General features: G+C 40.6%; 2 protein-coding genes across 9 annotated transcripts in view; one reads left to right on the forward strand and one right to left on the reverse strand.

Moving 5' to 3' along the window:
* RASGEF1A (RasGEF domain family member 1A) overlaps positions 1 to 4,477 on the forward strand; it is a 94,332-nt gene extending 89,855 nt beyond the window's left edge. For all 5 annotated transcript variants that reach the window (XM_083614783.1, XM_083614786.1, XM_083614785.1 and 2 more), the window contains exon 13: positions 73 to 4,477. In XM_083614783.1, the coding sequence (XP_083470909.1) occupies positions 73 to 97 (25 nt within the window). In that variant the 3' untranslated portion in view covers positions 98 to 4,477. The remainder of the gene's footprint in view (positions 1 to 72) is intronic.
* Positions 4,478 to 10,837: 6,360 nt separating this feature from the next.
* Positions 10,838 to 23,222, reverse strand: part of CSGALNACT2 (chondroitin sulfate N-acetylgalactosaminyltransferase 2) — a 33,732-nt gene continuing 21,347 nt past the window's right edge. For all 4 annotated transcript variants that reach the window (XM_083614779.1, XM_083614781.1, XM_083614778.1 and 1 more), the window contains 6 exons: positions 20,987 to 21,203; positions 20,352 to 20,453; positions 18,949 to 19,127; positions 17,380 to 17,474; positions 14,947 to 15,028; positions 10,838 to 12,388 (listed from right to left, as the gene is read on the reverse strand). In XM_083614779.1, the coding sequence (XP_083470905.1) occupies positions 12,096 to 12,388; positions 14,947 to 15,028; positions 17,380 to 17,474; positions 18,949 to 19,127; positions 20,352 to 20,453; positions 20,987 to 21,203 (968 nt within the window). In that variant the 3' untranslated portion in view covers positions 10,838 to 12,095. The remainder of the gene's footprint in view (positions 12,389 to 14,946; positions 15,029 to 17,379; positions 17,475 to 18,948; positions 19,128 to 20,351; positions 20,454 to 20,986; positions 21,204 to 23,222) is intronic.

Here is a 23,222-nt window from a genome sequence, read left to right on the forward strand (position 1 = left end):
TGTAACTTAAGGTGACAACATTTAAGACGATTTGCTGACGTTATCTTTTCATTTTTATCTCTCCGTTTTCAGGACAACTCTGCTCAACAGAGCCTGAGATTTTGGACTTCTGCTCTGGATTCTAAAGCACACACTAAAAAAAAACATTGTTTTTAAATCCTCGAAGACGTGATTTGAAACAGGAAGGCCTCACTGGTTGGGGTCTGTTTTGTAGATACAATGCCTTTTATGAATTACAGAAGAAAAAAAATGTGCTAAATATTTCACATCAACCTTAAGGCACTTAAAAAAATGAAGGATTTTGTTTTTTAACTATAAAAAGAAGAAGAAAAATCAAGGGCCGGGCCCTGTTCTCAGAGATGAAATGGATTGTAGGGAGTGGTATCTATGGTGGTGTCTTATTGTGATGACATCCAGATCTTTATTTTCATGTTCGGTTTCTTCCACCTAACACACGCACAGTCTCAGACGGGCTCAACATTTTGCAGGTTTGGTTTCCGCTATGCCTTGATCCACCCAACGCTTCCTGAAAATAAATGTTGTCATGTGGGGCTGATGCGTTTGAAATCAGCAAGGCTTCCACAGACCTAAAGAGGGACAAGCGTGTTTCCCAGAACAGGTGCAGGTTGACTAAGGACAGTATAAGCACAGAGCCCTTGGTTGAACTATAACCCTCATTTTGGGCATCTGATATTTTTGAAGAGCTTGCTTCTCCTGCTGCATCACAGAAAACAGAAGGCAAAAAGCAGCTTCCAAGCCACACCTTGTTGCCCCCCCTTTTCCATCTAGTGAAGTAGGAAAAGCCTATGAAAGCTCACACCGCAACAGATCTATGAGTTTCCAACATGCCACAGGTTTCTTTGTTGCTTCTATTGCAATGGATTCTACACTGCTACACTTCTGGAATTTCTTCTCAATGTTCTGGGTCCCCCCCCCCTTTTTTTGTCTTTATGCTGCTTTCCTGGCCTCATTTACTTTGTGGAGCACTAGAAAATTGTGCTCTTGGGGCCAATTTATACAGTCAACAGAGTCAAGCAGTAAAGCTTGGAGTGTACCGCTATAGACAGAGGGGTGGTGTTGCTTTCATGTGTGAATGTTCAAATAAAAGAAACATACCTTGGAGAAGATTTTTCTACCCAATATGCTAGATTTCTACATACAGTGCCTTGGATCATAAGATACACTAATGTAAGGGAGTTCATGGAAGTCAAGTGTTCCTTCTCCTCCCCCTGCTTCTTTGAAGGAACAGGGCTCCCTCCTGAATAATGTGGGATGGGCTACTGCAGCCTCCCAAATTGGACTTGGAGTTTACTTAAGTTCATGGACTAAAAATTTCCTGTCTCATCCTCTCCCAACAGCTCCCTGCAACCCATCCCAAATAATTTAGGAGGGCTCCCAATCACCCAGAGAAGTGTCTTTTGTTTTTAAGAGGCCAAGATTGCCACAGGGCAGGGGGAACAGTGGGAAACTTTCTTTCCATGAACTTCCATAAGTAAACCTCTCTTAGGATCCAAGCCAATTCTTTTGTTTTTCTGGAGAGCACACAAAAGCCTATCCACCCCCACCTGTAGCGGTCCAGATCAGGTCCAGCTTCACCATTTAATTCTGCCAGTTTTGTTAAGTTTGGTATGATTGGCAGACAGGCCGGTAGTCCCACCCACCTGTCAGAGTTGGCCGATGGAGGTGGGGGCAGGGCGGAGAAAGATCTGGCCCACAAGGCCGAAAAGGTTCCCCCCACCCCTGGTGTAAATAGACCCTTGACTGCAAGGAAACAGTGCGGGAGCCTCTGCAGTTCAGCACAAAGACTGTCTCCTTTAGTCTGGCCTTAAAAACCACTGTAGCAGCATGGCTGCTCCCCTCTTACATCAGAGAATAGTGCCTTACAAGGTACTGAAAATGTTTAGCGTACCTTCTTCTGCAACTCGGGTTGGAAGCAAGCAAAATAAAAATATGGATGTCTTTAATAATTAAAAAAAAACCCAGCTACAGCTTTGTAAATAAACTGGAAGATATGGCACATGAACTAGAGTATACCTACAGTAATGGTGCAGCAGAACTTATTTTTGTTACAAGGTTTGACAAGGTAAAATAGGATAATTGCTAGATCCTCCTTCATCTTTCCTCCTCCCCTACCCCTCCTTTACTAGACCCAAGAAGTCTTTAGTTTACATTTGTGTGTTTGTTTATCAGGGATTTTAAGAGAGGGAGAGTACAGTTGTCACAGTCTCAGCAAAAGATTAACTGCCAATGATGTGTTGTCTTTTACAAACTAGCCTCTGACTAACAAATCCTTAAATTAGTCGGAGGAGGTCAACCAGAGTATTGCAACACAAGGTTCAAGGTGGACTTTATAAAAAGGCTTTGCTAAGTTAAGGTGAGCTCAAAGATCAGGTAAAATATTAAACCCATTGGTAGCCAGTGTGGTGTCCTCTGGAAGCTGGTATATTGCACCTCCCAGCAGCCTCAGCTGACAAAGCCAATGATCAGGGATAATGGGAGCAACTTTTAGAGGACCACATTGGTTATTCCTGGGTTAAAACATCCTGCAGTGAATTTGAGAACAGTTTGCTGCTGCCATGCATTGCTTCTATTGGTAGGCCAATTGACTATCGATATTAGTTCATGCCCCCTGACCTTATGATAACATGTAAGAGCAATTTACCCGATTAAGTAACTTTTGTAGTTATAGCTGTTTATAATATATACAGTCATGCTCAGAGTAGGGCCACTGAAATCAATGGATATGACTAATTTGGCTCCATCCATTTCAGTGGGTCTACTCAGACTGATGCTGGAGACAACCCAATATATGTAATGTGAAGTCACCTTTTGATACCTAACTCCTCCTGGGATGATGGAGCTTGTTGTATAATTATTGGTGACAGTGGAACTTGTAAGGGGTTGTCAAGACAAACCACCACATTCTGGTGCAATCACAGCTGTGCAAGGCACAATTTCAAATTTATAAGCATTGCAATGCCTCCCTTCTTAATTTATTATATTGCTTTGAGGAAACGCTTCCTACTCATCATAAATCTCCTATCATGCTATTTTGATATTTTCATTTCTCAGAGCTACACTATTTTCCCTGCTCCTTTGAAAGACTTCAAGCTGTCCTCACACACAAGCCACATCACTTGATTACTCAGGCGGCAGCTGAATGTGTGAATTGACTGCAATAGAAGAGTATTGCATTTGAGGTGCTCACTTACATGCAAAATCATGATTTGATGTTTCACTTTTCAAGTGCCGAACATCCATATGCGAACCAGCCCATAAGAGCAAAACCACCCCATTTGGAACAAATCCCTACAGACCAAGTTTAGGAGCATATTCCAAAACCAATTAAGCTAGCCTAATTTAACTTATTTTTAATTGTTCTTGAGTATGTGGCTAATTCACTGATAAGAATCATTAGGCTTCAGATTTCTCAGTTGCTTAAAAATCTTGTTACTATCCAGCTTTTTCCTAATTAATTTTTCAGTTAGACAAAAAACAAACACCAAGCACTGGATTAAAAATACTTGTTTTAATTAAGTGATAATTATATATTATCATGTACCTACTACTTTCTCGAGAACAATTAAATTAAGAACCCATAGTGGGCCAATTAATATACCATATTTGCAACACCTAAAAACATAAATGTGTGAAAAGATCTTACTATTCCACCCTACCCCTGTTTTCAAGTTAATACATGTTTCTCTGAGAAGAAAACTCAGTTTTATTGAAAAAACAAATATGATTTGTCAAAGCATTTCACTGCCACCACAAAAATTGTTCAGCGAATAAGGCAAAACAAATTAACTAAACAGAAGCAATGGAACAGATTTATACACATCAAAAGAGGAAACAGAATATTATGTATTAACAGAAAGATGGCCCCACAAAGACAGAAACAGAATTAGTGGCTTTGATTATTTGTGACCTGCTGCTATCCCCCCCACCCCCCAATGCTGAAGTATTGATCTTCAGCCCTAGAGGTAAGAAAATATTTATACTGTATTATTACAGTGGGTTTTTTGCACTTTTGGAGATGTCCTAGCTAGCAACATTGTCAAACATTATGAAAGGGATTGTATATCAGCTTTGTTAATGTATTTGAAATTTACAAAAGGATGCTTTAAATTTCAGAGATATATATTTGAAATGCAGTTCTGGGACACTTTGTGTATACATATTTAAGAAGACAGAAAAAGCTTTTACATGAACGTGCACTCCAGTGGTCAATTGGTTCTAGTATATATACTTGAAAAGGTGCCATTTCTATATGGCTTTCTATTATTATTATTATTATTATTATTATTATTATTATTATTATTATATTCTTTTCCTTTGGTTTGATACATTCCTTCGCCATCCGTGTTTTTGTTATTCTGAGCTGAATTGCTACATATAAAGCTGTACCATAAAGCAGGATATTCTGTGTTTGACTAGATGTGCTTGCATTAATAAAATCAGAATTGCTTCAACCAGGCAGCATGAATCGTTGTCACTTTTTCTGCTCCCGAAAAGTAGGAATTCAGAGGTTCCCAGGCCATTTTTCAATGTGTAAAGCAGCAAGCTGATTGGATGAGGCGAATTAAGAGATTCTAGGGGAAACCCACAGGGCTGAACCAAAAGAGGACTGACATAGCATCACAGCATCGTGAACAAGAGTGTTAGCTGAAGTTTCCAGTTCAAACATCAATCTGGGAAAGAGACAAGCCTCTTACCCTCAGCACACACCCATTCCCAGCCTCTGACAAAGATAATACTGGCCAACCTTATAAGATTGTTGTAACGATTACTAACATCCATTCAGCCTTTAAGCACTTAAGTGTCTCCTTTATTTATTATTATTTTTTAAAGCTAGCCTAACAAAACAGTACTCTCAGCCTGCAGACTATGTCGACAAACATCCTAGCTAAGGAGACATTTCAGTTTCTGTCCTGGTGTGATGGGGTCATGATATAATGCTAATGTTTTACCAATAGCCACTTCCATACCCTCCACTGCCCCGCATGAAAATCAGGACACAACCTGGATGGGGACCTGTGACCCTCCAGATATTGCTGGACTACAACTCCCATAATTCCTGACCGCTGGCCATGCTGATTAGGGCTGGTGGTTATAGTTCTCAGTTCAACAATATCTAGAGTGATACAGGTCCCTCAGCTCTGCCCTACATCATTCAAATCCCCTATATAGTAACTGTACACTAGGTATCAAAAATAGGTCCCGAGAAGCATTAGGAAAGCAAACTTTCCTTCCAACACAGTCAAACAAAGTTGGTTATAACCCAACATAGAAATCTATGGCTGAAGGCCAACAAAATTAAAGATTTAGAATTACCTTACAAGCTGGGGTCCCTCTATTTATTTATTTAGGCTTATTTCTAAACTGATTATTGTTGAAATAAGCAGGGGATGGTATAAATAGAAAATAGACTCTAAAAATCGTCAGTATAAAACGTACCAAAATAAAAGAGCACCAGAAGATGGTAATACAAGGCTGCGGTGGACAGGATTTCTGACAGAGAAGAGCCCAAGTGAAGTGTGAAGGGGCGTTTATAATGGGCCACAAAATGTTGTCGCTTACACACAAATGGGCAACTCCTGTTGCCCCCCCCCCCAGCAACACAAATTAAAGGCAACAGAGTCCCCAAATGGACATTTTTAAATTTAGGCACCTCGTTCGCCCTACGATGTGGCTCAATGCAGGAAGACACTCCGACAAAAAGGCAGGAACTACTGCCGGGCAGGTTGCAATTTAACAGTCCCTGGGAGTGTCCCCATTGGCTGGTTGGGCCTGCTCCCAGGGGAACACCCAAACAAGGGCTGCTGGCATTGGCCAATAGCCGTGTGATTTGGTCTGACATTGGTCAGATCACTTGCACAGTTTGGGGCCTGGCCACAGCATCACCCACCCAGGAAGGTGAGCGGACTTACCTAGGCTCTTCACAAAGGAAACTACAAATATCCCTTTACTTTGTGAGGACAAGATTGCTGTTGAAAGGCACCTGCCCTCTTGTGTCTTCAGCAGTTGGTTGCCTAGCAACACTGTTTCTATTCGACCCCCCAGGATTCCATAATCAAGAGTCATAGAATCATACAGTTGGAAAAGACCAGAAGGATCATCTGAGCTAGTCAACCCCCTGCAAGCAGGAGGTGACTGAGTGCCAGGTGAGTTCTGCTACAGGACAAGTCGATGACAAGGGAAACCTCTCCCTTACAAGAGGGAGAATAGTTTGTATATAGCACAAAGGGGTGTCTTTTATATGCAAGGCAGATTGTGCAGCAATAAGTCAGAGCACATGTGCCAGCCTTCTTTGCCCCTACTAGAATTCTGGGAAGCCAACAGTCACTGGGGAAAAGATCCAGTCATTTCCAATAAGGAATTGACTGCTTGTCATAGGCTCAGGACACAAAAGTGTGCCAGAGACTTTGGCTTAGTGACAGAACCTCTTCATACAGAATGTGCTTAACCTTAGTTGTTGGCTTTTAAGTGTGCAACTAAAATATAGTGCAAATGCAATGAACAGGTATTTGAGAACACCTACCACATAGCAAGCTAAGAAAACTAGCCACAAACCTTGCAGGTGACTCCATCAAACACAGAATCAGAGTTCTTCAGTGAACACACCTGCAGGGCAGAAATGCAGCATGCCAATAAATCACTAATTAATTAATCTACAAAAGAGACTAGCCCACAAAAAAGTAGTAGCTTGCCTGCCTACATATACAATAATATGAATACTTAAAGTACGGTAACTTTTGAACAGCATTTCTGCTTGGTCCCATGGAGCATAATCTGAGCTGTATCTACTCAGAAGTCAGTCCTATTGAATTCAGTTGGGCTTACTCTCAGGTAAGTGGTCCCAGGACTGCAGCCTTATTCACCAGTGAATTTTCCAAGTGTTCATTCTGGGGAATGGCCATGCAAACAGGACCTTGGTCTGGCTGGCTCCTGTGATGGTACTTGTCTTATACCTCTGAATCCCTGAACTTTTAGGTCAGGATAGATAGCCTGTGACCCATGGCCTAATTTTGTGGGTGGCAAAGAGGGCGAAAGGCAGGGAGAAGGGGTGTTCCCCCACCAGATTACCCTCAATAGGATGCAGCCCTCACCAGAGAAAAGGTTGCCTACCTGTTTTAGGCAAAGGTGATTCAAGAAGAGGCATTCCTGGGATAAGTGTAGTCTGATTGACTCTGGAAATCTGGCTTTGAGTGCTCTTTTTCTGTACTTCCACATCTAGTGGTCTCTGCTGTCAAGAAAAGCCTTCTTTTGCTTAGGCCTTCACCAAACACTTGTTTCTATAGGCTTCTGAGTAACCAGATAACTGAGTTCTGGTGAGAAAGGAAGCTCTTACTAATAAGGATGAGATCATGGATTGAGTGCACCTGTGTTCTTTAGTGATGGCTGTGAGCTCAAGGTCAGTTTGGCTGCCTGCTTGATTAACAGCAATTGTGGATCTGTGAGAATGCACTTACTGAAGTCCTAGAAAGTTAGTGTCAGCTGAGCTTCTAGTTGGTTGGGAAATTCTGATGCAGTTCTTAGGTCATTCTCTAGAACAGGGTTTCCTAAACTTGGGACTCCAGGTGTTTTGGAACAACAATTCCCATCATCCCTGACCACTGGGTCCTGCTAGCTAGGGATGATGGGAGTTGTAGTCCAGCAACAGCTGAAAACCCAAATTTGGGAATCCCTGCTCTAGAAGCAAGAGTTATCTGCAGGGGCATCCAGTAAGGTCTGGGGAACTCCTAACCCAGGCTAGGGGACAACAGGGAGTAGCAGCAGCTTATTTTTGCAAGGTCTGGTTGGTGGTGGACTCAGGTTGGATTTTTGTTGCCGCTTAGTCCAAACAAGTTTCCTTAGTTCCTGGGTTTGGGCAACCTTGGCATCTACCTCATAAAGTCTTTCCAAGGCTACAGAAAGTGTCCTGCTCTCTCTTTTGATTTAACCTGATGGTAAGCAGCTTTGCTGCCCCTCCCTGTCTTTCAGACAAAACTTAAGAAAGGAATGGTACAACTGTATCTCCTGCCAACTTCCATGGCTGCAACCCCCATCCTTCCCCCCTGCCAACATGTAGCCTCTTTCTGACTTGTCATAATATCACCTCTCACTTCACTCTACAGTTCTCTTCTTTGGGACAGACTACAGTAAGCTAATCAAGTTGCTACTTTCATTTTCCTTTTAAATGTTTCTTCCCTGGGAAAAAGAAAGCAACTCTGTTGGTTCCTTCCTTATGAGAGCACTCTGATAACTAGACCATGACTGTAAGTTGCACTCTTGTGTATTTCAGTAAATTTGCTAGTTTCTAGACAGCTCCGCTGAACAGCTGCTTTTTTTGTCTAGGAGTCAGAATAGGAATCTAGTTCACTTCAGCAAAATCACCCTCAGTTATTCATGGTCCAGGAGGACTTATTCATGGAACAGTTTGCCCTAAGAAGTGGAGTGAAAATAAAATGAGCAGATTCAATCTTGGCAACTAAATCTGTAGAATGACCTTATTTAGGATACTACAGCTTTGACCAACTCCTCTATACTGTCTTCTCTGGGAAGTCATTGTTTCCCACTTATAGAAAGATGTGAATATATGCTTTCAATTCTCTTACTAGGTACGTCAGAACAAACCAGACAGGCTGTGTTGATGCTTCACAAGTTGACAAAAAGAAAGGGGAATTTAAACACTGGGCATTTATTTGCTGATGAACAGTGACAGAAATGAGACAGTTTGATCCTTGCATACCATGCAATTTACTTTTGATTAACACTGAACAAACAGGGTCTTGTTCTATTTCTCAGTGAGTAGAGACAGGTCAAGACGCCTTCTCATAAAAGCTGTAATTAATCCCACAATAAAACACAGCATGGGTGATAAGAGTTCTTCCCTAGGAAAAGCGTTTTTTAAAGAGTGTTTGCTTGGAGTTGCATTTGTTAAAGGAAACTGAATTCACTTAGGAATCCTAGTCTCTCTCATAGGAGATGAACAATTCACAACATATCCAGTGTGAAACCAAAAGGACAGGTATGAGCAACACCAAAAAAATGCACAGCAAATACAAGGTCAAGCATTACAATTTTACTTCCATGGAAGCAGATTGTGGGCCTTTGGTAGCTGACACAAAAAGCTCCCCACGATAATCAGGTTTGCTCAACACATTCAGTGCTGGACTCTGAGAACTGCTGAATGGTCAAGATCAAACTGATGTATTATGTAGGCTGCTATGGCTTCAACCCTATAATGAGACTATTTGAAGTTATTACTTAGACACCCTTCATTAAAACTATTCTGGGTGGTGTGCAAATGTGTAAATAAAATTCACTCCACCACAGAAATAACAGTTTTAAAACAGATAACAAAAGAAAATCCAAAAAAACCCTAAGTGGAATAAAATATTATTCCCAAAAATACAATATATTCTTTAAATTTCCCTTACTTTGGTATAGTGAAGGGAACACCAAGTACCCCACAAGCAGAATAATAAGCTTGTGAATATGGCCAACTTCACAGGACCTACAAAGTGGCCTGAGACAGATATTCTGACTGTAGACAACTGGTTAAATCCAGATTAACTGTGGAATCAGTTTGGGTGCCCTGGGATATTTTACACTTGTTATTCTCAACTTCCCTCTTGCTAAATGCTGCACAGCAAAGGAAGGGAAGTTTCAAAAGCAGTTTATGACACAGCATGAGGGTGGGGGGGGTCAGCCAAGCAAAAGTCAAATCCCACCAGGCTATCGCAAATCCCATACATGAGCCTAAATATGGATCCTTGTCAAAGGGGTCAAACAGCAAGTTATGTGGGAGTTCTGCAGTTGGCTCTCCCAATGTTTTTCTTTTTTCCTTAAATAAAAAGTTAGGTGCATACATTAGCCCCACACCAATTCATCAGTGCAAGAGCACCCTCCCCCCATGGCTCCCAAATATTAGCTGCAAGGAAGACATACAGAGACAATAACAGGGCCTGGATATTTTCTGCTACAGGGACCCCTGCCCCTATTGTAGATTTTTCAATTTGGGCTTACTGCCCAAGATTCTCAGTGCAGTTTCTATCCTGAATAGCCACCTCCTCCATTATTTTACTAACATCATTTGTTCTGGTGCAAACATGTTATTGGTCTGATCCAGCTGGTCTCTTATGTCCTTAAAGCAGTTCATCTTCCATCTTCTGTCTTGCTGGCAATTTTCCCAGATACTGAATCACAAGGCACTTCTCTAACCGATTAAAGAATCTGGTGTTGGGAAAATTCTTCTACGGATTGGAACTTGTGTGGCTGAAAGTTCATTTGGTTGGGCATTTCTTATTCCACTACCAGAATGACACACTGAACATTACAAAATGTGAAATTAAAAGCAAAGAAAGAGTATTGCTATTACGCTGATGAAAGGTTGTTGGAACGTGGGGGCAGTCCGAAAAGACAGATATGATATCAGCCTGTGAAGGTACAGAAGAATGAAATCAGTTCAGCTATAGCAGGAGCAAGATGTAGATAGTTAACCAATAAGGGTGGCTTCCCAACTCCATCTTCAATCCATTATTCTTCTTTATTTGAAATGGGCAGGAAAACAGCGCCTATATCAGGTGCCACTTTGATTTTTAAAAACAAACAAACCCTGTTGTGACTGTTCTTTGCAGCTTCCCTGATTTCTCATGCAATTGGATTTCTATGCATCCGATTCCTCACAGAAAATATGCTATCATCTTCAATCTACAGTCATAACTTGTATCTTTGGAAGTACACAACATTTTCTTTCTTTTTTGCTGGCCACACTACACTATATGCATTCACAACGCACTTTAGGGCTGTCGCACATTGCTTCATGACCTCAAAACAAGAAACCAGTCCTATATTAAAACACAGTAGTATTCAATTTAATTATAAAGAGAAGACAACAGCAAGCCAACTTGCATTACATTCTCTCCACTTCAGACAAGTTACATTGTTCTTCACAATGTTATAAAGGCAAATTACATGTTTTTAAAAAAGATCAGTGTCCAGAACTATTTTCAAACAGTACATAGTCTTTCAGAGCTAAAAGCCGTATTATTTTCATTGCCCACAAATTCAATTGGCACAATGCTCCCAGTGTTCCTGTCGCAGACCCCATTCGAAACGGATAAGAGACTGCACAAAAGCACAGCTCTGCTTTTCTGCAACTCTTGTTCGTTTCAATGGGGCCTAAGCAGGAGACATTATTGTGCCCAGTGCCAAAAGTAAAATAAAACAGCCCCAAGTTCGCAAGCGATTGCCGTCTTTTCTCCTGTCCCCTCTCCCAAGTGACAGAGACTTCAACACTCACCTGAAGAAGGAAGGATATCAGAAGTGTAATAATGAGGCAGTGAAATGAACTGCTTATGTTCAAGACAGCATTTCTTTCTACATCCCAAAACATGCAAAAAAAAGTTATTTGGCCAGTAGCTAGGATAAGCAGACAGAATACAAGCTCAATTCATTTACAATCCAATAAAGAACAGCAATGCAATATTATTGTAAACTGTTCAACGTCCTTTCTTTTAAATACCTTAAATACATATTTTTGCAAGTTGATTTATGTACCTGATGGTTAATAAGGCGAATTCAGTGATTCTGGCTGCGCAACATACCATGGTGGGGTTTTTTGCATAAAATTCTCCACGGGCTCTTGCCTCAGGGCTTTATTCTTCCCACGGAATGCGTACGTACTTATAGTGTCCCTTTCTTAAAAAACTACAGTGAAGCAAGCAGCACAGAATAATGATAGGCAGCGGAGAAGGCAGTTTTTCATTCAATTGTGACTCTTATTCCCACATAATGCAAATCTGAAAAATGAAAATGTTAAAAGAAAAATCTAGATGCAGAAAAGTTAATATACTCTGTTCTTGTTCCCTTGCCCACAACCCCCCATGCAGTTAGACATGTTAAAAGTAAACTGAAATGCTTCCTTTCGCTCAAGTGCCTGATCTGGTGCAATGTGTAGGTAACAGCTGGCCAGAGAAATAGATCTTTGAAATCATCTTCAGCAAGAGAGAGGCACTGCGTTGTTTTTTTTAGCTGAGTTATAATTAAGGCTTCAGAACGATGCTGGTTCATAGCAGCTCGAGAGTCTTAGGATTGCACTGAGGATCATTTTAACCTATTGCTTCACTGTTAGTCCTGTACGCCTGCTTACGCAGGTGGGTCTCAATCTCCTCTCTGAACACCAGCATCCCAAGGTGAGAGTGAGAGGCCTCATTCATGGCTTTAGACTGGATACACATGCGATATTGCTCCGGAGTCAGTTCATCGGCACAATGCTTCTCATGCCAGAGATGAAAGAGGCCAGGGACCGGGGTCCTGGCCACAATTAGATCGCCATGCAAGTACTTTCGATAAAGGTGGACATCTTCTCCACCCCAGCCTTTGACTTCCAAGTCAAACCCCCCTGCAATAAATCAAAGACAGAAATCAGAAATGCTGTAATCAAATTACAGAGGTGTAGAGAAGATACATTCATTTTCAAGATCCTATATCTCCAAGCAAGATAAACCAGCAGGACTCACAAGGTTAAACGATAATTGAAAGTAGAGATCTCAAGTTGCTAGTTAGGTAATAAAGGGCAAGTCCTTGTCTGCAGAGCTTCAGATTCTAATCACCTAGGAGTCAACAAAATTTTGTTGACAGAGAAGGGGAACCTGTTTTACAAAGATGATCACATCTTATATTTTAGTTGGAATTATTCAACTGTTGTCCTCGGTTGTGAACAGCTTCCAGAACCTAGATCCATCAGAAATCATGAAAAATCTGCACAATGAGTACAGCCATCTTGCTGCTAATTCTTTAGCAGTTACAGTGGTACCTCAGGTTACATACGCTTCAGGTTACATATGCTTCAGGTTACAGACTCTGCTAACCCAGAAATAGTGCTTCAGGTTAAGAACTTTGCTTCAGGATGAGAACAGAAATCGTGCTCCAGCGGCGCGGTGGCAGCAGCAGGAGGCCCCATTAGCTAAAGTGGTGCTTCAGGTTAAGAACAGTTTCAGGTTAAGAATGGACCTCTGGAACAAATTAAGTTCTTAACCTGAGGTACCACTGTATTTGCCATTTTTAAAACATGAAGATGGCAAAAAATGAAGTCCAAGAACTCTTGTAACTGAAAGATAGGTATAGGTGAAAGCCAAAAATAGGGAACCCACAACCCCCCAAAGTTTGTTCAACTCCAGTTCCCACCAACCTCAGCCAATGGTAAGGGATTAAGGGAATGGAGTCCAACAATCTCTTGAGGTCCACATATTCCCCATCCCTGATATAAGCTAACAATTGCCTATAAGCTCTGCAAGAAAGCTATAGCTACACACATGCTAGGACTCAGGTCCTGATGTTATATAAAATCTTAATCCTGAAAGGGAGGAATTAGTTTCCAGATTCATTAAGGGACTCCTTGGCAGGTTTTGAATAGGCATTCACAAACTTTTTATTGATAATAATCAGCTAAATAGTTTGAGGATCTATACAACTTTGTAACATGCAGAAAACAGAAGTCTCAGAGAAACCAAAGACTGGAACTGAGGGAAGTCGGGGGGTGGGGGCGGGGGGGGGTTTGTGGGGGAGGGAGGGAGGAAAAATGGGGAGGAAACAAGGATGATATATTTTTGGATAATATGTCTTGTTTTAATTTTGAATAAAAAAACTTAAAAAAAAACAGATTCATTAAGGGAAGCTACGAACACACACACATTTGTGCATTTTTTACAAGAAAGCACTGCCATTTATACATACACTTTCCCATTCAACAATCTCCTCTACTCTCAACTGCAGTTAAAGCAAGCAATAAAGCAAAGAAATATTAGTCATTGCAATTTATCATATCATATGCAATTTATTTTATTAAAAGCATTAAAAGAATAAAATTCAGTATTAAACACAATACTTCACAAAGAACACAAGTAGCATAAAATGCACCCTTTCTGGCAGAAAAAATACTAAAATAATTAGCACAGGTGTACAACAAAATGCAAGTAATAAACTGAGAAGTCCAGATTATAGAAAAACATGAACTGTTTAAAAGCAAAAAAATGTGTAATATGGACACAGCAAAAGAGCAATTCTTGTCAGCAATAATCAAATTTTGTAATAAAAAGTTTCCTTTAAAAATTAACAAGAGTTAGTTAAGGCCCCAAAGCCAAACAACAATCAGTGGGAACACACAAAATTACCAAGACTGATGAATTCTATAGCAAAAGTGGTCATTCCTTTCTCTTTTTCTTTGGAATTGTTTCTGATCTCCCTACCCAAACTCTTGTTCCACTGAATTGGCTTTATTTGTCTCCTCCAGTTATCCCTTCCCTAGCAATTGCTCCTCTTCTTTAGATAACCTAATCCTATGGCACTATGGACACTCTCATCTTTCATTGACAGGGAACAAAGAAATCTAGAAGCTGGAGCAGAGTCACACATACTTAGGCTTGGGCTGCCCACAGACAAACAGGAAGTAAACAGTAATTTGCCTTAATTAAAAATATGAAGAGAGGCAAGACCAAAAAAAATATTGATGCAGTGCTACTGCATTTTTTAAAAGCAGCATTAATATTGTACTAAAATAAGACATAAAGCTATTATACAATATCAAAACTCAGTTAAGCCACAAGGTGGTGCCAACATATATAGACAAAACTAAGCTGTGAGGCTTGTGCTAGCTTTTTAAATGCTCAAGTAAGAAACCGCATGGGTGAATAACTCACACATTTTTTCCCCTACAAAGTTCAAGAACCATGATTTAATTAAGTATGCCCTGAGTGTCTTTAGACTGAAAGGCCCAACAGAAATAATGTAAAGTAATAGTTTCCTGGAAGAAATCATTTCTCTTCCTTAGTGAGAGCAAGAGTCACTTGAGCTGGGTATTGGTGCAGAATATCCAGCAAGAAGCAACATTCCCATGTCAATCAGTAAACAGAGGATATCTGACAAAATCCAAGACAAAAATCATAAAGCAAAGCATCTTACCGACAGCCAGGAAATCTGTTCGATACTGACAAGTCATTCCAAAACCAAAATCCCTCCAAAAACCAGAATCCTTTTTGTGCACCTACAATTATAAAAAGTATGCATATTTAGGCATTTCGAGAAGAAACAGGATCTGAAATTAATTATCCCAGTAAACAATTCACTCACCACCCACTAGGGATGGGGGAGAATTTCAATTCGATTTGCATTTAAAGGTACCTAATTGGCAGTTTCCAAAACAATCTGAGAACCGAAGCACAGCTGTCCATTAAATTTTGCAGTTGTCTAGCAAAGTAGCATGTACAAAAATGCATACACTGGGGTAAAGTGTCCATAAAATGCATGTGTTAGTGAAATCATACAAAAATTTGCAGTGCCAATTTTGAAACAATGGCATCAAGGCAAAACTAGGCATAACAGGCAACATGAGTTTATTTCCAAAAATGGCATGTAGACTACCCGCTTCTCTATAACAACATACAGTCGTAATGTGCCCTGAATGTGTTTTCGCTGGGATTTCCATGTTTGTTGTCCCATCAAGCTCAAGTTGAAGTGAGACTAAGGAAGCAATCCTAACTCGCCCCACCCACAGCCTGGCTTCATGAAGAAGCAGTGGCAGAATGACTGCAATGCCAGCTTGGAGCTGGTGCACTGGTTGGGCCCAGATCACACCTGATGCAGCAGCAGGGAAAACACAGGATTTAATGGATCCAGGGTTGGCTCAGCCCCACAAAGCTCAGTTTGAAGGCTGTATGCTTCGGGGATGCTGCTGGTGGCACTTCCATAGGCACATTTGGCAGGCAGAAGTCAGTGCAAAGTAATCAAATCACCCTGTGTAAAGAAACACACACTGCAATTCCTCTTCTTCTATCTCCTTGGCCTTCTATGAACTTCCTGTGTGATCCCCAGCTTTAGCAGGCTTCCTTGGCCACACAGGCCTTCAGCTGTGGAGGCTCCTTACTTTATAGCTTTACATGCAGCATGAATAGGATCTTAGCCTACCTCGTACTCCAGCCAGTATGCTACACATTACTTAGTAACAGATTTCCAGTTTTGCCCTCATCTAATGTTTCTCAGTTTTCTTCTTTAATGAAGCAAACACCATGTATCATTAGGAACATGCCATTTTATTCTTCTGCAAATGGTGTGGTAGAATCGTTCACCTTTGACCACTGACTCTCTGATACTTTTTTAAAAAAAACTGAACACAAAATTCTGCAAGTTTTGCAAGATGTTTGTGTGCATCATTCGTAGATGCTGAATTATTGTCATTTTTACTGAAGAGTATGGGGTAAACTGGAGTACAGGATCAGGTTTAAGGTGCTGGTTTTAACCTTTAAAGCCCTATATGGCCTAGGACCCTCGTACCTACGGGACCGCCTCTCCTGGTATGTCCCACGGAGGACCTTACGGTCTTCAAATAAAAACATCTTGGAGATCCCGGGCCACAGGGAGGCCTCGACCAGAGCCAGGGCTTTTTTGGCCGTGGCCCCAATCTGGTGGAACGCTCTGTCACAAGAGACTAGGGCCCTGTGGGACTTGACATCTTTCCGCAAGGCCTGCAAGACAGAGCGGTTCTGCCAGGCCTTTGGCCAAGGCACAGTCTGACCCCCCCTCTCTTTCTGTAATCCCCATAGAACTCCAGCCCAATGGTTGCTATTAATTTGATTCTGAATTGATTTTAGAATGTATTTGAATTAATTGACTGTGTGATTTTTTGTACACTGTGCTATTTTTACTTGTTAGATGGTCTGAGCTCGGCTTTGGCCGGGGAGGGAGAGATACGAATAAAATTTTATGATGATGATGAAGAAGAAGAAGATGAAGAGGATAACTGGCATTAACACCAGTCTATATGTGGATAAAGCTATAATCTTCCTTCTACATTTTTTTATCTTTAGGTTAACCGGATGAATAGTTGGGAATTTAGGAAGCTTTTGGGACTATGGAACATTTAAGGAGTATGCAATTTAAGGCTTACTGTTTGGTTAATTAATTAATTAATTAATTAATCTGTTTGGTTAATTATTTTTATTTCCAAATTCTTCTAAGTTGATTGTTCTTGAGTAAATTACTGAAATCTTTATTCGCTCTATTTATTTCACATTTGAATTTCCCCTACCTAGCATTTAATGATTTACATGCTCCTTGGCATGTAAATGAATGTGCTCATTTACACATTTGTTTTATGTTTCAGTGAGTGTTGAATTTTTAAGTTTTCATCATCCCATGCAGCGTTTTAAATATTTCAAATTTCTTTTTCTTTTGATCTGACTCTTGTCCTCTCTGCTTAATGGAGAAGGCTCAACAGAGCTAAATTTAAAGGACCTACTTTCCACGATAAACAGTTCTTCCATCAAACACTGCATTGAAGCTGCTACGGTTAATATGGAGAACAAGGTTTTTAAGCTTCTTTAAACTCCAGTCACTTACCAACTGCTGCTCCACAGGGGGTGGCACATCTTGATTAGCATAGACAATGGCAGGATTATAAAGGCTGAATACCACAGGATAGAAAACTTTCTTCCCTACAGAGACAGAGAGATTTGTTACTCCTTATGGGACATCTTTGGGCAGAAAAAAGCAGCTGCACATTTCCTCTATTTTTTTATTAAACAGTAATCCATCTAACAAGCAAAAGAAAAGAAAAAAAAGTCTAACTCTTAAGACTTTTGCTCAAAAAACCCATGTTACGCATCAATCACAGCACAAAGGGGGAATGGAACCAAGCATGCACAGCCAAATATTATATTTGGGTCTGGAACGAGAGCATCAAATAACCTGAGGAGTTAAAAGCAACAGTGTTCAAATTATTCCTGACTGGAGGAGATCATTCTGATGAAGGTAACTATAAATAAAACTTTCAAAAAGGGTCAAGCACCAGTATGGGAAAGACAAATGACTCCTAACCTCAACATTCCTCTAAAATAAAAGGTATAGTCTTTGCCATTGCTGTAAATTTTGGCCCAATTCCAGATGTGGCTCTTGCCAAGGGTGTTGGATAGTGATTAGAGTGTCACATCTTGGGGAGACCAAGATTTAATTCTTTTATTAAAGGTAAAGGGACCCCTGACCATTAGGTCCAGTCGTGGCTGACTCTGGGGTTGCGGCACTCATCTCGCTTTATTGGCCGAGGGAGCCAGCGTACAGCTTCCGGGTCATGTGGCCAGCATGACTAAGCCACTTCTGGCGAACCAAAGCAGCACACAGAAACACCGTTTACCTGCCCACTGGAGCGGTACCTATTTATCTACTTGCACTTTGATGTGCTTTTGAACTGCTAAGTTGGCAGGAGCAGGGACCAGGCAATGGGAGCTCACCCCGTCACGGGGATTCGAACTGCTGACCTTCTGATCGGCAAGTCCTAGGCTCTGTGGTTTAACCCACAGCACCACCAGCATCGGATCTAATGAAGAGGTGCCAGTGCCAGTTTAAAAATGCACAGTGGGGTTGTCCCCTGCCTGTGGGGGTGCTGGGCAAGAGAAGATAGGTGACAGGAACATAGAAAACTGCTTAATCCAAGTGAGAACATTGGTCCATCTAGCTCATAACTGTTTACGTGAGTGGCAGCAGCTTTCTGGTTTCGGACAGGAGACATTCCAGTGCTAATGGAAGATGTTGTGAGTTGAACTTGGGGGTCTTCTGCATGCAGCGCTGAATGCTCTACCAGGTGGCCTATGCCACTCCATTATTTGAAGCTCAGTTCCCATCTTTGTTTTATACTCAAGTTTCCAGTCCCTAACAAATTATCTGCCCACACCTATCCCAGTGTTATGTGATGCATAGAGACAGCATTCCTATTTGTCCCCAGGATCTGGTATGTGGAGGAATCCTGCCTCTGAGCCATTTCATTCCATTTAACTATCATGGATGATAGCAGACACTTCTATGGGAAGAGCACTGAGAAGCAGTATTGAGTAGAGCTGGTGGGACTTGCAACCCTCCCACTTTCCAGAAGCCTTAGCTGCCTCTGCTGACTTTAGGAACCTAGTGTGAACATACCTGGCTCAGCATTCAAGCGGCAGCTATTTAAGAACTCGGCTGTGAAATAAATATCAACATCGCAGAAGAACATCAAGACCTCGCCTTTTTCCCAGGCTCTGGCACCCACATCTAGTCCCCGACCACGATTGAATTCCTCATTCAAAGAAACCAGGGTGTAATTATGAAAGTTAGCCTCTCTAAGAAAGAAAAAAAAGAGGAGTGGGGACATAGGAAAAGAGTGATATTAAAACTGATGTTCAGTTCATGACAAGTCAGCTTCAGCTTGGCAAACTATGCTTCATACACAGCCTGGGCTCAATCTCTTTTATGGAATAGGTTTTGAACTTATGGATGCTGCCAATTTGGATATGTTTCTGTTGGATTCTGTCAGAAGCAAGGACAACTAGGTGACAAATTAGAGTGTTATCTGTAGTGGCACTAGAACTCTTGATGCCTTCTTTGCAAGTCAATACAGTTTTATCTTTAGTTTCTATATTCTGCTCCAGGTAAAAAGAGTTTCTCCAAGATATGAAACAGAAATGGTAGCAAGATTTTACTTCTACCACTAAATTAAATAGTTTCAAGAAAAACTTGAAACACCTTGCCTGCAATAAGTATGCTGTAAATTACCACTCCCCCCCAACCCCCCCCAGTTTACCAATGTAGATGTATTTCGAACACAGAACCATAAACACTTATCAGCATCCTCTATTTTGTCATTTAAAATCTCCTACTGACATAGGATATTTTTATGCTTTAGAAAAAATTGCCACATCAGCAAATCTTAGAGCTACCACAGATTTTTGTTCAAAAAAGCTATCTAATAGTTACATGAATTCAGCAAATATAGAGAACAAAGATGTCCCCAAGACAGTCATTGTGAACAGTTTCCCCCGGAAATGCCAACCTGGCCTCAACACTACCAGCAGTGACATCTTTTTAGAAACTGCTTAGAGACTGCTCTGGTATTAAGCAGTATACAGCTATATGAAATAAAGAAACAGCTGTTTTGGGAAGCTTTTGGTAATGGCTGATTCTACTATTTCTGCTGCTGCTAAGTTTGGGGTCTTTTCCCCCTCTGGTTGTTGCTTTTTTAAACAAAGGCTGTTTATTCTTATGTGGGGTTTTTGCATTGATTTGTGTTTGTTGTGGTTTGTTACAATGTGTTTTCTCATAAAGGAACAGTAGAATATTGATTTTGCTAAAAAATAAATTCAGAAAAATAAAAACTTTGCTACTCACTCACTAAAATGCAAAGTGATAATATTGCATGGGCTTCTCTGAAGGTTTTCTACTAACCCCAGCCAGTCATCAAAACCCATTGCCTTATCTGGGGGAATACTAGCACCTCATTAAGACAAATTTAAACAGCTAATTGCTGCTTTTTTACATAATCAAAAGTTCAAACTTTTTCAACTCACCTAGCAACTGATTCTAAGATGCTCTTGACGTCAGAAAGCCCCTCATGTCCAAAATATACAACTGTGAGGTGAATCCGCTTGTCCTGGTTAATGCACACTTCCCTGGAGAAGCAAAACAAGTATTTGGTGTTGCAATAGCTTAACAAGGGGTTTTGTAATTTAAAATAGCAAATATTGCATACTGGATTTGGTCTATTTACAAATACATTTACCTATTGCATCCTAGAAACCAATCTGACCAAATTAATCACTAAGTCACTGCACTGTCGGGAATACCACAGGCTTACAGGTGTGATGTCCATTATAAATGAATGACAAACGGCTGCAGTTCATTCATCCTTTGTGCCTTCTTCCCATTACTGCTTCTTGAGATGTGGCTAGTGTTTAATCCATAGCACATCAGGTACCAAATGCTCCAGCAATCTATGGTCACATTTTGCACACTAGCCTATATTTCAGAGGCAAAAAAGCATCTCAGATTTTAAATTGAGAAGATGCTTCTCCAAACTGGAACTACAAGCGTTCTACAATACCACTACGCGTTATAGTTGATTGGAAGATTCACTGTATTTGTCTTCTACTGTAGAAAATGACTACATAGGATTGGTATAGGGCCTAGTTTCTGAAGCACTTACCTGAAGTTTTGCATGAACTGTGCAAAAACCTCTGTCCTTCCAGCAAGGGGAACAATAATGTTTATTATTGACCTGGAGATGTCAACAGTTTCACTCTTCACTTTCATTAGGGGCCCAAATGGACGAAACAGTGTGATATGCCTGTATTCCATATCATCTGCCTTCTTGTAGAACAGTTCATATTGTGTCCCTTTGTCTCTCTCAGTGCGGTAATAACCTTAGGAACAATTTACAGGAGGAACTGATTCAGTCACAGACTTTAAACTCGGTGACAAATTCCACTGCTTCAGGAATTACTATACATTGTGAGGAGAGTGTCAATATTCAGGATGGTGCTCAGCCAGGTACATTATTATGTAGAAAAACAAACAAACTCAGCTGTCAAGATTGAAAATGTGAAAGGAACTCCAGAGCACAATCTTCTCATATATAAAACCCAGATTCAACCCCTTGTAATTCCACTTAAAGTATTTCAAGTACCAAGATGAGGAAAAGACCTTAGCCAAATGCTAGACAAGCTGCTGCGAGTCACAGCAGATGGAACAATGATCTGATTCTACAAGGCAGTTCCTTAACCATTTCTGCAACAAAAGCACCAACCCAAGTGTGTCTCTTATTCTCAAAATGCTAGCCAAGTTGTAAATTGCACTCTTGCAGGGAGAGGGGGCAGAGAGAGAGAGAGAGAGAGAGAGAGAGAGAGAGAGAGAGAGAGAGAGAGAGACTGCAGTAACCAATGTTCAAAATGAAAATCAGACTCCTGCCTTCATTATCTATTGTAGAATTTTATTGACAGATTAAGATGCTTAGTAGGTCAAGTCCTACACTAAGCAGCAGATGACTTGGCTTGACTGTGTTAAGCTGCGACTGATCCTTCTTCAAGAAGATCAATACTTTAAAATCAGCTGGCTGACTTTCATAGAACAAATTTGTACTCGTTTAAGTCTAACCTGCTTCTTGGCAACATCAGGCTCTCAAGAAAGCTTTCATTATAATTACTACCAAATACAGTTTTTATAAAAGTATTCGTTGGTAATCTTTGATTTAGCAATTGAAATGACCATTCCCAATTTCTCTTTGAAAAAGAAAAAAGATGCTACTTCTTTAGGCTTATCAAAGGCTAAGTGTACACAATTCATCCAGGGTTTTTTGGGGGGGAGGGAGAAGCAGAAGGTGCAAAGGAACAAGTACTAGAAAGCATTATCATTTTTTTCCTCTAAATAGTTCCCATATCCTTAATGTAATCTGCCAGCATTTAGAAGTCCTGCACTAAAGAATGACAAATTTGGCAAACACTGACAATAAACTTGTATTGCCTCCAAAGAGCAAATATGCATTACAGAAACCAAATAGTAGCAAACTATTTCCATAGCTGGACTCAAAAAATGCCTATTACAGGAGGTAAATAATTTTCTCTCCATCAGTTGCCTTGATAGAAAATGAACTGTGGTAGATCTAATTAAAACAAACACTATTGTCATTTGCAGAAATTTTTATAAATGCTGCTCAAAGTGAAAAATTTGAGTTAAATATTTGCTGAACTGGAAAGGATCAAAAGGGTAAGTTTAAGGGAACAGTTTTTCATAGAGCTGTGCAAAAACAGCCTCTCTAAAATCTATATCGTATTTATCAGCGGCGAAGCTAGGATGACAGTTTTACCAAATATTTTCCAGGGAACTACTGGAAGAAAAAAGGTTTTATTTTATTTTATTTATTTATTGTATACCACCCTACATCCACAGAGTTCAGCGCAGTTCACAAATTAAAAATACAAGATAAAAACACAAAATACACAATAAAAGCAAGAAGGGGAAAAAACCTAATAAGAATAATGCTAGGTCAGGTCAACGGCCCATTCAGTCCAGCATCCTGTTCTCACAGTGACTAACCAAATGCCTGTGGGAAACACGCAAGCAGTCAATATGTACACATTCTCCAAGGCCTGTTGAAGATTATGCATATTGACCAGGAAATGTGCACTATTCCCTCTTCATGGAAGCATTATATGCACATTCTCCATGAAGCCAAGTGAATGTGCGCAATGACTAGCTGTCATGCACATTAACTGTTTGACAGGGCTAGGAAAATTTGCTTTCGGAATATATCATAATATATCGCCAGCTAAAACTTGTGATATCCCGATATATTACAATGTTGGAAAGGAGGCAAGGAGGTAGGAGGCAGCTGCCGGCCATGCAGATGATCAGCGTCACTGTGCACAGCTCCTGCTGCTTCCTGG

Source organism: Podarcis filfolensis (genome assembly GCF_964270895.1).
Source record: "Podarcis filfolensis genome assembly, chromosome: 5".
Taxonomy (NCBI): Eukaryota; Metazoa; Chordata; class Lepidosauria; order Squamata; family Lacertidae; genus Podarcis; species Podarcis filfolensis.